General features: G+C 53.8%; 1 protein-coding gene across 1 annotated transcript in view; it reads left to right on the forward strand.

Moving 5' to 3' along the window:
* PLEKHD1 (pleckstrin homology and coiled-coil domain containing D1) overlaps positions 1-13,525 on the forward strand; it is a 34,594-nt gene extending 21,069 nt beyond the window's left edge. Inside the window, exons 7-13 of the mRNA XM_047796630.1 lie at positions 5,358-5,452; positions 7,410-7,503; positions 8,920-9,098; positions 9,620-9,752; positions 10,396-10,540; positions 10,878-11,027; positions 11,335-13,525. Of these exons, the coding sequence (XP_047652586.1) occupies positions 5,358-5,452; positions 7,410-7,503; positions 8,920-9,098; positions 9,620-9,752; positions 10,396-10,540; positions 10,878-11,027; positions 11,335-11,510 (972 nt within the window). The 3' untranslated portion in view covers positions 11,511-13,525. The remainder of the gene's footprint in view (positions 1-5,357; positions 5,453-7,409; positions 7,504-8,919; positions 9,099-9,619; positions 9,753-10,395; positions 10,541-10,877; positions 11,028-11,334) is intronic.
* Positions 13,526-13,906: the final 381 nt, after the last annotated feature.

Below are 13,906 nucleotides of genomic sequence, written 5' to 3' on the forward strand. Positions count from 1 at the left end.
CCATAGCACACTGAAGGAGGCAGGCCTACCAGCTGTGAGCTTCCTGGTTGCGGGTATAGAATGTGAGCAAGACTCGCCTGGGCCCAGCTGGTACCGCAGGAGGCTGCTCTGGGCTGGCAGGAGGGAGAGGATTGTGTTCAGGTTCATGGTCAGGGTCGCATGCCCGTGTCGGCTGCGTGCTCTCCATCTAGAATAGAACTCACCGAGTCATTCGGTCAAGGGTTTTCCTCCCTTAACTTGCCCATCTATGTTATGGGTCTGCCTGAACCCTGCACATTTCCCATCTCCATTCCAGGTCATGGAGGTGACCTGGGAGTGACTTGCTTGGGCCACTTAGAAAAGCTATTTGGTACAATGGCCCAGTGATAAGATGCAGAGTCTCTGGTCTCCAGGAGGCAGTGTGGTTGAAAGGGAGACTCAGGGTCTGGGGTTGGTTTATCACTGACTCTGCACCCAGGGCAAATTAGCCTCTGTGATGCTCTAGTAAGAGTGATGGCTCTGCCTGGCTAGCCCCCAGGTTGCTCTGAGGCTCGGTGAGCTAGAACGCGGGGAGTGCTCTGTGGTCCAGAAGGCCGGCGCTGCAGGATGGTGGAGCCCTGACATCCTCCACGGGCAGAAAGAGCCCGGGACTTTAGGGACATGAGCTGAAATTTTTTTGTTTTGTCTTTTTGTCTTTTTGCCATTTCTTGGGCCGCTCCCGAGGCATATGGAGATTCCCAGGCTAGGGGTCGAATCGGAGCTGTAGCCACTGGCCTACACCAGAGTCACAGCAACACGGGATCTGAACCGCGTCTGCAACCTACACCACAGCTCACAGCAACTCCGGATCCTCGACCCACTGAGCAAGGCCAGGGATCAAACCCACAACCGCATGGTTCCTAGTCGGATTCTTTAACCACTGCGCCACGACAAGAACTCCTGGAGCTGAAATTTTAAAGGGAGCCATCCTGGGTTGGCCTGCCCCGGGGTCAGGTGACAATGCCCTTCCTTGGGCCCCAATCCGTCAGGTGTCCCTTTCTCCTGTGGCCTTATCACTCTCATCCCCTGAAAGAGGGCAGCCCGCCTACCTTTCCTTTTCTGGCTCAACAGTGAGGGCTCAGCCTTGCACGTGGGCAGGCACATGGGAAATCAGAACTGTCTCGGGACAGGCAGGCAGGATTCTTGCCTCACAGGGTGCTCCCAGTCAGAACTCAGACCCGCTTCAAGATGAGGCTCTTTGCCGACCTCCCTGATGGGTGTTGATCCTGATTCTTTCATGGGCAGCTCACTGTTTTGGGAGGTGTCCTTTGCATCATCCCTCGGTTATTTGAAAGCTCTTCCTCTCGTGGAGCTAGCGATTTCTTTCCAGTCTCATACTTGGGTCCAAAGTCAGTAGGATAAGCATGACGTGGTGGGAAAAAGCTTCACTGCAGCAGGTCTCAGCTGACCTCAGTCAGCGGCAGGGGTGCCTCAAACACTCATGTGATCTTGGGCCAAAAGAATAGAAGGTTCCGTGGAGTTCCCTTCGTGGCTCAGTGGTTAATGATCCTGACTAGCATCCAGGAGGATGTGGGTTCGATCCCTGGCCTTGCTCAGTGGGTTAAGGATCCAGCATTGCCATGAACTGTGGTGTAGGTCACAGATGCAGCTCGGATCCCACGTTGCTGTGGCTGCGGTGTAGGCTGGAGGCTGTAGCTCCAATTCCACCCCTAGCCTGGGAACCTCCATATGCCGCGGGTGTGGCCCTAATTCTGGCTAGTGCAGGTTTACACGCTGTGTTCCACTCCAGTCAGCATTCTTAGGCTACACCTGGACATCAGCTTCATTTGAGAGTCATCCAGGAGTTCCCATTGAGCTTATTGTGTTAAGAATCCGACATAGTGTCCTGAGGATACAAGTTCGATCCCTGGCCTCGATCAGTGGGTTAAGGATCCGGTGCTGCCTCAGAAGAGGCTCAGATCCCGTGTTGCTGTGGCTGTGGCGTAGACCAGCAGCTGCAGCTCGGATTCAGCTCCTAGCCCGGAAACTTCCACATGCCACAGGTGTGGCCCTAAAAAAAAAAAAAAAAAAATCCAGATGAAACAAATGGTGGAAAAGAAGTGAGTGACCAGGAAAGAGAGTGTCTTTTGTCTTTCTTTTAATATAGAACTTTCTCCCCAATGCTAGAAATCATGTTCCTTGTAGAAAATTTGGAAAACATGAAGAAGAAAGCAAATTTTATCCTTAACTCCACAGCTGATAGACAACTATGGTCAATTTTAAGTATTTTTCCTTCCAGTCTTTTTTTTTCCTATATATTATTATAATATCTATTTTAAACATAATAGGGTCATATGAGATATTCAGCTTTATGGCTTTTTTCATGACACCTTTAATTTTACCTTCGTTAACACTGTACCTTCAGCAATTTTCCACGTCAACATTCTCTGAAAACATCCTTTTTTTTTTGCCTTTTTTTTAGGGCCGCACCCACAGCATATGGAGGTTCCCAGGCTAGGGGGTGAATCAGAGCTGTAGCCACCGGCCTACGCCACAGCCACAGCAATGACAGATCCAAGCTGGGTCTGCATGCTACAACACAGCTCATGGAAACGCTGGATCCTTAACCCACTGAGCGAGTCCAGGGATTGAACCTGCCTCTTCATGGATGCTAGTCAGATTTGTTTCCGCTGAGCCATGATGGGAACTCCCTGAAAACATCGTTAATGACCAAGCACTGAGTCATCATATGTGATGTTCATTCATCTCCTATTTTTGGACATCTAGGCTGTTTTCACTATTACAAGTTATGTCCCAGTGAATGTCTTGGTGCATAAATCTCGATCTATTTTTCTAATTTTTTCCTTTGGATAGATTCCTATAGGTGCAATTACTGACTTCAAGGGCAATAACTTTTCTGACATCTGATGCCTATTGCCGAATTGCCAAATTTGTACCTAGTGACACTCCCACCAGCACTACCTTTGTACCTTTCCATGGGGTTTGAATCATTTACCTTCTCTCATTTTCAATTACAAACAGATGTCCCAGTGTAATAACAGTAAGTAAAGGACAATATTTGCAAGTTGGAATGTTGAAGAAAGGGGCTCTCCAGACTAAGAGGCTAAGGTTGTGGGATGGTGTCTTCCAGATGGCCTGTGATCTGGTTCTGAAGCAGCAGGAGCCAGGTGCCCTTGTGATTTTTCAGGTCTAAGAACAGGGATGCTTAGAGCCTGTAAATTCCCCCAGCCCCTGAAGAGCCCTGCCAGAGCCGGCAGAAGCCACCAGAGAGAGGAAATAATAAGGTTTTCCGAATCTGAGGCCACAGAGAGGTTTATCGTCATTTGCAATGCCATGTGTCAGAGAATGTATTAAAATAGAGGTTTTCAAACTTGTTAAGCCTTTAAACTCTTTCATTAAAAAGGGGAGGTGTTGGAGTTCCCATCGTGGTGCAGAGGAGATGAATCCGACTAGGAACCATGCGGTTGCGGGTTCGATCTCTGGCCTCGCTCAGTGGTTTAAGGATCCGGCGTTGCCACGAGCTGTGGTGTAGGTCGCAGATGCGGCTCGGATCTGAGGTTGCTGTGGCTCAGGCGTAGGCTGGCAGCTGTAGCTCCCATTGGATCCCTAGCCTGGGAACCTCTATATGCCATGGGTGCGGCCCTAAAAAGACAAAAAGAAAAGGGGGGGATTGTGTCTACAATAATACATTTTTAATTGTATTTATATTATGTCTATATATGGATGGCTATGTCAGTTTCTACCATGTGCGCCCCCCAAATGTTAGTGGCTTTGAATGGCAAAGGTCTATTTCTCAGCTACATGGGACAGCTGGGGGCTCTGCTTCACGCCTCCTCTTTCAGGGATCCGGGCTAGTGGAGCCTTCACTGTTGCAGCAGCACTGGCTGCCACGGCAGGGAAGAGAACATGGCACATCTTGCCTTGTGTCCTAAAGGCGTGTGCCTGGAAGTGAAGGCAACATACTGATGCTCACTTTCCATTGGCCACAGCCAGTCCCATGGTCCCACCCGGCTTTTGCAGGTAGACTGTGGCCATGCCGTGTGCCCGGAGGGTCATCAGAACACTTGTGAGCCGTCCTCGTGGTGACCACTAGTAAGCCACGCCCAAAGTGCCAATAATAATTAGAAGGGAAAGAAATTTCGGCTTTGGGGATAAGAAGCTTTAAGGATGGAGTTCCTATTGTGGCTCAGCAGGTTAGGAACCTGACATCATGTCCATGAGGATGCAGGTTTGATCCCTGGCCTCGCTCAGTGGATTAAGGATCCAGCATTGCTGTGAGCTCTGGTGTAGGTCGCAGATGCAACTCGGATCCGGTGTTGCTGTGGCTGTGGTGTAGACCACACCTGCAGCTCTGACTCGTCCCCTAGCCTTAGAGCTTCCATACGCCACAGGTACGGCCAAAAAAAGAAAGAAAAAAATCAGACTCTTCCTTTCCCTTCGGGTTTTATTTCTTCTCTGATTCTCCTCAAATCCAATGGCACCTTCTCCTACATGCAGCCCCACTCCCTAGCAGGGTACCATTATCCTTGAGAACAAAACCCCTGGGTGGAAAATGAGGGCATAATTTGGAGCTAGAAGATGAAGCAGAAAGTGGATCTAGAAATAATATCCTCCCACGGCATAACATATGGAGGAACAAAACAATTGTCACAAGATGCTCTTAGCCACCCTTCACTTGGAGCGTCCCCCCGTTCACACCTGCCATTGAACCCCAGGAAAACAGGAACCCTGGGGTGGCACCTGTTTGCTGGGAAAGCACTCATGTTGCTGGCTTTGCTGAGGGCACTGGTCTGACCCCTGGGGGCAGCCTGTCCTGGGCTTTCTGGCTCTCCTGTGCCCTTAGGGCTGAGTACAGACAGGGGAAGCTGCAGACACCTGTGCTCATTGTTGCTCAGATGCTTTGAGGAAAAAGTCTTTATTCTCTGACTGTGGGGTTGGGAATGGGTTGTGGTTTTTTTTTTTTTTTTTTTGCTTCTTCTAACAAATGCCACTCCAGGGATCTTTAATGGAAATATACACACATGGACTTGGGGACCGGCCAACACGCCTTAGGGTGTAAATGACTGAAGTTGCCCAGCAAAGCAGCCATCTAGAGAACTATCATCACATCCATTTGCAGGAAATCATGTTGAGACCATCCCTAACCCCGGCCCTCAGCATGCTGAGTGCGTTTGAAATGAGCCCAGCCCAGCCCAGCCCAGATTTTGGTTTCGTTGAGACTGTGTCACTGAGGGGGGCCAGGGCTCCTCAGGGCCTCATTCCAAGTCTGGTCCAGATTGTGCTGAACCCCAGACGGTTCCCTGGGTTAGAGTGGGGCTTCCTGACCACCGGAGCCCTTTGCGGCCACGACTCTTTTCTTTCTCTCCTGTTCTCTTCAGGAGCTCGAGCGCCTGAACCAGGTGCTGGAAGCTGAGAAGCAGCAGTTCGAGGAGGTGGTTCAGGAGCTGAAGATGGAACAGGAGCAGATCAAGAGGTGGCAATGGTGGCCCCCGAGGGGTGGGAGGAAGGCGTGCCCGGGTCAGGGCGTGGAGGACCCGCGTTTCCCATAAGGCTGGAAAGCCGCCCCCTGACTTGATAACTTGGTTTAGATTTGTTGTCCCAATGGTCCAAGCCTTGGGGTGTGCCCAGAAAAGGCTACAGACCCCATTCCAGGGGGCCACATCTGCACACTGGGGCATGGGGCACAGGCAGGTGCAATCAGACATCCCCACAAGCCACAAGCCCCTCCTGCCTCCACCAAACCTCCCTTTCCTGGGGCAGACAGGACAGGCTGGTCTGCAGGTGGTGTTAGCCAAAACCCCCGATGTCCCTTGTCTTTCCTGTAGTCTCTTCGTATTCTGGCTAATGATGTCTTTCCCTTGGGATCTGCAGTCCGCGTAGGGTTGGCAAACCCAGTTGCACATTATAATCATTTAAGATTAGATGATTGGATGATCAGATCATATAAGATTAGACTCTCCTGAAGCTAGCACCTGGAAATCTGTATTATAAAAAGTTCTCCAGGGAACTCCCATCCTGGCTCAGTGGAAACAAATCTGACTGGTATCCCTGAGGAGGCAGGTTCAATCCCTGGCCTCATTCAGCAGGTTAAGGATCCAGGGTTGCGGTGAGCTGTGGTATAGGTCGCAGATGTGGCTCAGATCCTGTGTTGCTGTGGCTCTGGTGTAGGCCGGCAGCTACAGCTCCTATTTGACCCCTAGCCTGGGAACCTCCATATGCCTCAGGTGCGGCCCTAAAAAGAAAAAAAAAAAAGTTCTTCAGGTCATTCTGATGCAACCTATCCATGAACTTGAAGACACCTGCTCTGGGTACTGTTGGTGGTGCTGCTTGTTGGCACCACCGCCGCCGTTATCATCATCACCTTCACATCACTATCGATGATCAGCGATAGTCTGGAAAGAATTTTTGTGTAAAATCGAAAGTCATTAGACACCATATTTGGGGGCGGGGAGAAGCTCAGAGGACCTCCCAAACTAATAGCCAAGTACCTGCTCCCTTTCAGAATTCTGCCAGACATTAGAATAGAAGATAAGTCCTCTCCCTTGAGGGTCTGGTTGGGAAAACCAGGCTCACGCCCAGGAGCATCAACACAGGAATATTCAGCCAGGTGCTTCAAGACATAGCGTGGATTCCTTGTGTTGTGTCGTAGGAACTGAGATATATATGTGATTCTCATGGACTTGGATTGAGGGGTGGGTAGAAGTTGGAACATTGGACAGAAGGGTGAGGCATCTCAAGCAGGAGGGTGGCAACTGGGTGTAAGGGCCTGAGAGGGCCCAGCCTTGTTAAGAAAACAGCAAGGGAAGTTCCCATTGTGGCTCAGCGGTAACGAACCTGCTTAGTGTCCATGAGGATGCGGGTTTGATCCCTGGCCTAGCTCAGTGGGTTGAGAATCCGGAATTGCCATGAGCTGTGGTGTAGGTCGAAGATGCAGCTAGGATCTGGCATTGCGGTGGCTGTGGAATAGGCCTGCAGCTGTAGCTCTGATTAGACCCCTAGCCTGGGAACCTCCATGTGCCACAGGTGCGGCCCCCAAAAAGAAACACACACACACACACACACACACACACACACACACACAAAACAAACAGCAAAGGAGTTTGTCACCCCAGAGAAGGGTCCCAGCCACATCCTATGTCTGAATGAGGGCTGTCCAGGGAAGATGGTGGTGAGGGCTTGGTTTCTCCATCACCCCTCTCTGCCCTTGGGGTGGCCCTGGATTTATTCTGAGTGAGAGATGCATGTGCACCTGGAGCAAGTGATGTCAGCCTTCATTCAGCCCTGGGCCCCTACAGCTGTGGGCAGGACCCAGCCACACAGGGACTTATCTTCCAAAGACCCCCTCTGAGCCCTAGAGGGAGGCAAAGCGGAAGCCACAAAGGGGCCTGGAAGGGATGGGCACTGCCATACCCAGCCCTCTGTCCCTGCAGGGAGCTAGAACTGACGGCAAGATGCCTCAAGGGTGTGGAGCAAGAGAAAAAGGAGCTGAGGCACCTCACGGAATCCTTACAGCAGACACTGGAGGTGAGGGGCCCCTGGCAGGCTGGCTGGGTAGGCCATGGGCTGTGGTTTTTACCAACCAGAGGGTTATCTGCAAGGGAACAGGGCATGAAGGCCACTCATCTAACCTGTCTCTGTGGACCACTGGGAACTCCAGCCAACTCATGAGGCCCAAAGCAGGACCCAGGGGGCAAATTCAAGTTTGCCTTTGCTGTGACCATGGCCTTAGGAAATCCAGCTTCTTCAGTGCTTATACTTTGTATACAAGATGGAGGAATGGGTGATTGGGTGGATGGTGGGCAGCCCACCACCTCCTTCTCGTGGCTCCTTCACTTAGCTGCTCGCAGGTGAAATTGAACATTTCAGGGAACTCCACTGCCAGGTCACCTCCACGTGAGAGCACAGAAACGGAGGGAGGAGGAGGCAGCATGTGTCCAGGACAAGGTGGGAACTCCAGCCACAGCCTTTCCTCCCCTCCTGGCCCTTCTCCCTCTGCTGCCCCTCCACACTCAGCACAATGACCCCCCCCCCCCAACCTCTGCTTCAAACCACTGAGCACACGTGCCTGGGAAGCCACGCCCTTCACCCTCCGCACCTGCCACCCAGGATGTGCGCTCACCTCTTCTCTGTCTGAAGGATGCTTTCCTCCTTCTAAGTATCACCTCCTTCGAAGACTCACCTTCGTCAAGTCTCCCTGACTCTTGTAGGGAGGGATTTGCTCTGAGCTCTGGGTTTCCACTGCACTTTGTGCGCCTGTCCTGCACTTGACACACGAGGTTGTGTTTTCCAAATGGTGAGCTTCCCTAGACTATGACTCAAGATCCCTCCAAGCCCAGGACCTTGAGTGAGCCAGGCACATCGTGGGGGATGCACAGTTCATGAACTGCCTTGTAAATGGCAAGATTTCTCTTCTCCCTCGATTGCCTGGGGCTTTGTGTTGCCTTTATTTGGTTATCTTTCTCTGACTCAAATCAGAGGAGGTGGTCCACATGGGTAGTTTCAACTCCAGGATGTCTGAGGAGTGCAAGATCCCAGTCTGATAAGTGGGGAGAATTTTAAATCTGCTCTTGGGCTGGTTCCTGTAAGGGGGCGGGGCGTTTCACATGAGCCCAATATGCTCCCTCACTTGTCCCTGGGGGAACAAGGACCCCAGCAACTCATGGTGCTGGGCCCTTGGGTCCCCATCGCAGCAGGTGCCACGTCCACTGGAAGCCGCACTGGCTCCCCCGGCTCCCTCAGTGGAGGAGTAGCTTACTGCTGTCGGAGCAAAGAGACCCTGGTTGGCCTTTTACGTCAAGGGAAGGATGAAGACATTTCAGGTGACCCTCAGAAGACAGAGAGGAGGGCACCACTTCCCTGGAATTGAAAGGCAGGTGACAGCAGCCTTGGCGGGGAACTCGACTTAGGCGTTTCCCCTTCCTCTTCTCCCCCCCATGCCAGGAACTCTCCATAGAGAAGAAGAAAACCCTGGAAATGCTGGAGGAGAATGAGAACCAGCTGCAGGCACTGGCCAATCAGAGTGAGAAGCCCCCTCCCAGCGGGGGTCTCCATAGCAACCTGAGGCAGATCGAGGAGAAGATGCAGCAGCTCTTGGAGGAGAAGCTCCTGGCAGAGAAGCGGTGAGGGAGTCCTCTGAATCCACTGGGGTGACTCTGCTTGAACTGAATACCTGGGCTCTTGGGTTCAGTTGGCCTTGATCAAATGGGTGGCTCACTTCCTTTTGCCAAGGACTCAGTTTCCCCACTGGGAAGATAGGAAGCAATCCTTCGCTACCCTAAGATGACTTGATAATTGTCTCTTGCAGTCATGTGACCTGTACAGACCGTCATTGGGTCGGTCTAATAGCGCCATGTGGCAGCCTGGCAGGTCCTCTCAGCCCCTTTTTTACAAATGAGGAAACTGAACCTTAGAGGGGTTGGAGGACCCTCCTGAGCTCAGAGAATTAGCAAGACTTGGACCCAAGACTCCCCCCGCTGACCACACCACCCCCGTCACCACTTGGGGGACAGGACCCAGAAGGTTCAAGGGCTCACAAAGCAGGGCATCTGGGTTTCTCCAGCCAGGTCCCTCCAAGGGGCTGCCCTCCCAGTGGATGCTCCCTTAGCGAGCGGGCACTGAGTGAGCGCTCTCCCTGGGGCAGGATGAAGGAGAACGAGGAGCGCTCGCGGGCTCTGGAGGAGGAGCGGGAGTTCTACTCGACCCAGTCCCAGGCGCTGCAGAACTCGCTGCAGGAGCTGACAGCCGAGAAGCAGCAGGCCGAGCGCGAGCTCAAGGTGCTGCCCCGGGGAGTTCCCGTTGTGGCTCAGCAGATTAAGAACCCAACTAGTATCCATGAGGGCGCAGTTTGATCCCTGGCTCTGCTCCGTGGGTTAAGGATCCAGCGTTGCCGTGAGCTGTGGTGTAGTTTGCCGGCATGGCTTGGATCTGGAATTGCTGTGGCTGTGGTGTTGGCCGGCAGCTGCAGCTCTGATTCGACCCTTAGCCTGGGAACTTCCAGGTGCTGCAGGTGTGGCCCTAAAAAGATTTTTTAAAAACACACACACAAAAAAACCCTAAAAAACAAAAATTAAGGTGCTGGCCCAGCTGCCAGGGTGGTGCTCAGGGCTCTCCCTTCCTCTGGAGACTCACTGCCCTCACTGAGCAGCTTCCTGACTTATCTCTGCATCAGCCAGGTACAGACGAGGGGAGCCCTGGCCTCCCGCATGGCGCGGGGCATCATTGTAGACACCTGCTGTGTGCACAGGCCAAGTCCGGACTGTCAGGTGGAGGGCATGAGACATGAAGCAGGGTGCGGCAATTTCTGTCGCACTCTGGAGGCGCGGAAGCCCACTTGAGCCAGGGGTGATCAGGAAGGGCTTCCTGGGGCTGGCAGCTGCCCGCCAGGACCCACGTCCCCCTCCTTGCCTCTGCCCTCAGGCAGAGGTGAAGGTCCGCATGGACCTGGAGAGGCGTCTGCGGGAGGCAGAGGGGGCCTTGCGGAGCCTGGAACAAGGGCTCAACTCCAAGGTGCGGAACAAGGAGAAGGAGGAGAGGATGCGGGCTGACGTGAGCCATCTGAAGAGTAAGCCCTGCCCTTGGTGCTGGCCCAGCCCTAGAGCTCTGCCCAGCGGTCCTGGCCCTGGGGAGCCGCACAGGGCCTGCTGTGCACTGGGGGACCCAGAGGTGCTGATGGAGGCTCCTCTCCAGAGGCCTGCCCGCAGGCTTCTCCTTGGCGTGGCCACCTTTGGCTCTTGGATCTGGGGTGGGCGGAAAGCCTGCAGTTCCACCCCCGTTGGCAGGGGGCGCTGGTCTCCCAAGGGGTGGGGTCAGCGTATTTCCTTCTCAACCCCCCCAGGATCCTGGGGAGGGGAGGGGCGGGGCGGGCAGGAGGGGAGGATGCAGTGGAACTGGGGCCGCAGGGTTCTTTGAAGAGTGCATCCGCAACGCGGAGCTGGAGGCCAAGATGCCGGTCATCATGAAGAACTCGGTGTACATACACAAGGCGGCCACTCGCCGCATCAAGAGCTGCCGTTTCCACCGACGCCGGTCCAGCACGTCCTGGAATGACGGTGAGTGTGGCTGACCTAGGGCCCTGGCCTGTGGGATGCTCGCCGGCTGTGGGTGACAAGGGAGGAAGCAGGACAGGGGGGGACGGGGAGGGGCTGGCCCAGCCCAGAGGCCTGACGGTGCGGCCAGAGCCTCCCAGCCTTGGGGCGTCTTCCGGAGGCCCCTCTCCCAGCGTCGCTGGAGCCGGTGGATGCGAGGGGCTGGCGCATGGATGAGGAGGGAGGGGGGCGGGCGGCGTTGGTGACAGGGCTGTGCCCCAGTGGAGGGAGGGCTGCTCATGGCCGGCCCGCGGGGCCACCGTCTCCCCAGTGAAGCCGTCCCAGTCCTTCATGACCTCCCAGCTGGAAGCCAACAACATGGAGGAGCTGAAGGAGGTGGCCAAGCGGCTCAGCCGGGACCAGCGCTTCCGGGAGTCCATCTACCACATCATGGCGACCCAGCCCCAGCCCGGAGCCCCCTCTGCGCTTCCCCGGGGCGGAAAGTGATGGGCGTGCCTCCCCTGCCCCCCCAAGTCAGTTCCTCATTCCTGGCTGGGGACGGGAAGGGGCTGCAGGGGGAGGCCCAGCTCTACCTGGCTCCTCTGCCGGAGCTCCACCTAGGGGAGGCCAGCCTCACCTCAAAGGACAGGGGGCCACCTCCCTCACGCTCACCCCAGACCCTACCTTTGGGTTGAGGCCAAGCTCATGCAGGCCCAGGCTGGGTGCTGCCTGGTTGTCATGGTAAAGGGAGAAGGGGTCTGGTGGTAGGGAGAGATTTTCTGGCTGGGGAGTCAAGTGGGCAGGGCCCGCCACCCCCTGTCTCGCCCACTGTCCCTCTCTGTGACTCTGCCACCCTCCTCACCTTGACACTTGCTTCCCTGGGGCGTCCTAACCCTCCCTTTGCTTCTGAGACCCATAAGCATTCCTCATTCAAGGCCCCTCACGTCGACACACTGTGGGGTAGGAAGAGCAGACCTGGCATAGCAGCTTCTGGGCTTGGTGGCACACCACACTTGCCACACACGCCTTTGCTGAGTTGGGCCCTGGCTGAGGGACCACCCACTCACTCCCCTCTCCTCCTCAGGTGAGCTTGCCCACCTGCAGTCTTGGCACCCTCCAAGGAAGACATGACTGCCCCCCCCCCAACAATCGCCCTGTATACGAACTGAGGGCCTGGGTCAGAGCTTCAGCTGGTGGCGATGCTGAGGGTCTCTCCCAGAGGACAGGTAGCAGGTCAGCAAGTAGAAGAAAGTGGCCTGGCCCCAGCATTATCACCTCCTGGTTGAGCAGGGAGGTGGCCTCCCTCCCAGCTACAGCAGCCCTGCTGGTCCGTGGAATTCCAGATGTCTGCTCAGCTGCCCAGCTGTGATCACCTTGCTGCCTCCTCTCCCTGCAGAAGATTTTCCCCGGGGAGATAATGTGACCATGAACCCTGGATGATGTGCCTGTGATAAGGCCGGTAGCCAGTGGTTGGCCCAGAGTTATCAGGGGTGAGGCCAAAACATCTCTCTGTAGCTTATGTAGTAAGACTCAGCTCTCCAGGGGGCTGAGGACTGTGTGTCCCTCACCCACGGACAGGCTGTCTGCCCTGCTTTTCTCCCTCCAGGCCTTCCCTCCGAAACTGCCTGAGTCTGTTGTTCTCTCCAGCAAAGGGGTGTCCCGGGGGTCAGGGTGCTCGGGACCCTGCTGGTATTACAGGTGCTGATCCTCTGCTGCTAGGCAAACAGAGCCCAGTCTGCGAGATGGACAGATGGCCACGGGGCAGGGGCCTGCAGCCTTGTGCTGGGGGAAAAGGACTGTCGTTGACTCAAATTGTGTGTGTGGCTACTGCTAGGCCAGCCAAGGCCAGCGGGCTGCTCTGCTCTTGGCTCAGGGCTACCCACTGAAACGAACTTCAATGGTCCGTTTTCAGTGGTGGGTGAACTTGGATGGTTTCGGCCGGTCTTTTCCAAGCCTCAGGGGGGAAAAGGGGTGGAGGTGCTTCAGAATCAATGCATCTGAAAGGCATAAGTCTAAATGTAAAAGCTTTAAATTATGTAGAAATCTGCATACACCTGGAACTCATTTATCTAACCTGTATGTAAGATGGACTTTCAAATGAGACAGGTTTATAAACCAGGATCACTATTTCAATTTTTTTGTTTTTAAAGAAAATTAATACTGGTTTGCTCTTGGAGAGAGATCTTTTGGAAATTTGCAAATGCATTTTTTCCCCCTGAGCAAGCCGTTAACTAGAGAGGAAAAGTGCTTCGTCACGCACATTCACCAATGTCTAATTCCTTTCCTCGTCTTTCCCCCTGTACTTTCCATGCCTCAGGCAAGTCTGGGTTACCTTCAACTAACTGATCATAAGTATTTGTTTGTTAAAAACTTACTCTGTACCTAACGCTGTAAATAGAAAAAGAGCAACATCTCTGTGAAAATATGTTGGGGTGAAAATTGCTAACTGGAAATATATTGATCTGATTTTTTACAAAAACGAAACCCTATCCCATGGCCAATTAAAAGTGTTTCCTGCCATAGCGCTTGCACGGTGGTCATTGCTACAGAGATGTTGCCCCCTGCAGGCTGAATGTGGAATTATGGAATTGCCCCCTGTGCTCGATTGTAGGGGAGAAAGTACTCCTCACTGCTACACCTCCAGGGAGTGGCTGCTTAATACTTAAAAGAAAAATCTGTGTTCCCATCCTGAGGTCCTGGCTGTCCCCATATATGAAGGACTATCAGCTGGATTTTCTTCTGATTTGAGCACGGACCAAAGGGTCAGCGCTGACTGTGCCTGTGGGAAAAACCTCAGGCAGACAAATGTACCTAGTTCGGGGTCTCTACTGGAAATTGACAGTTTTACCTGCTCAGTGGTGGGTGAACTTGGGTAATTTGACAGGTTTATGCTTTTATTTTGC

Source organism: Phacochoerus africanus, chromosome 9, assembly GCF_016906955.1.
Source record: "Phacochoerus africanus isolate WHEZ1 chromosome 9, ROS_Pafr_v1, whole genome shotgun sequence".
Lineage (NCBI taxonomy): Eukaryota > Metazoa > Chordata > Mammalia > Artiodactyla > Suidae > Phacochoerus > Phacochoerus africanus.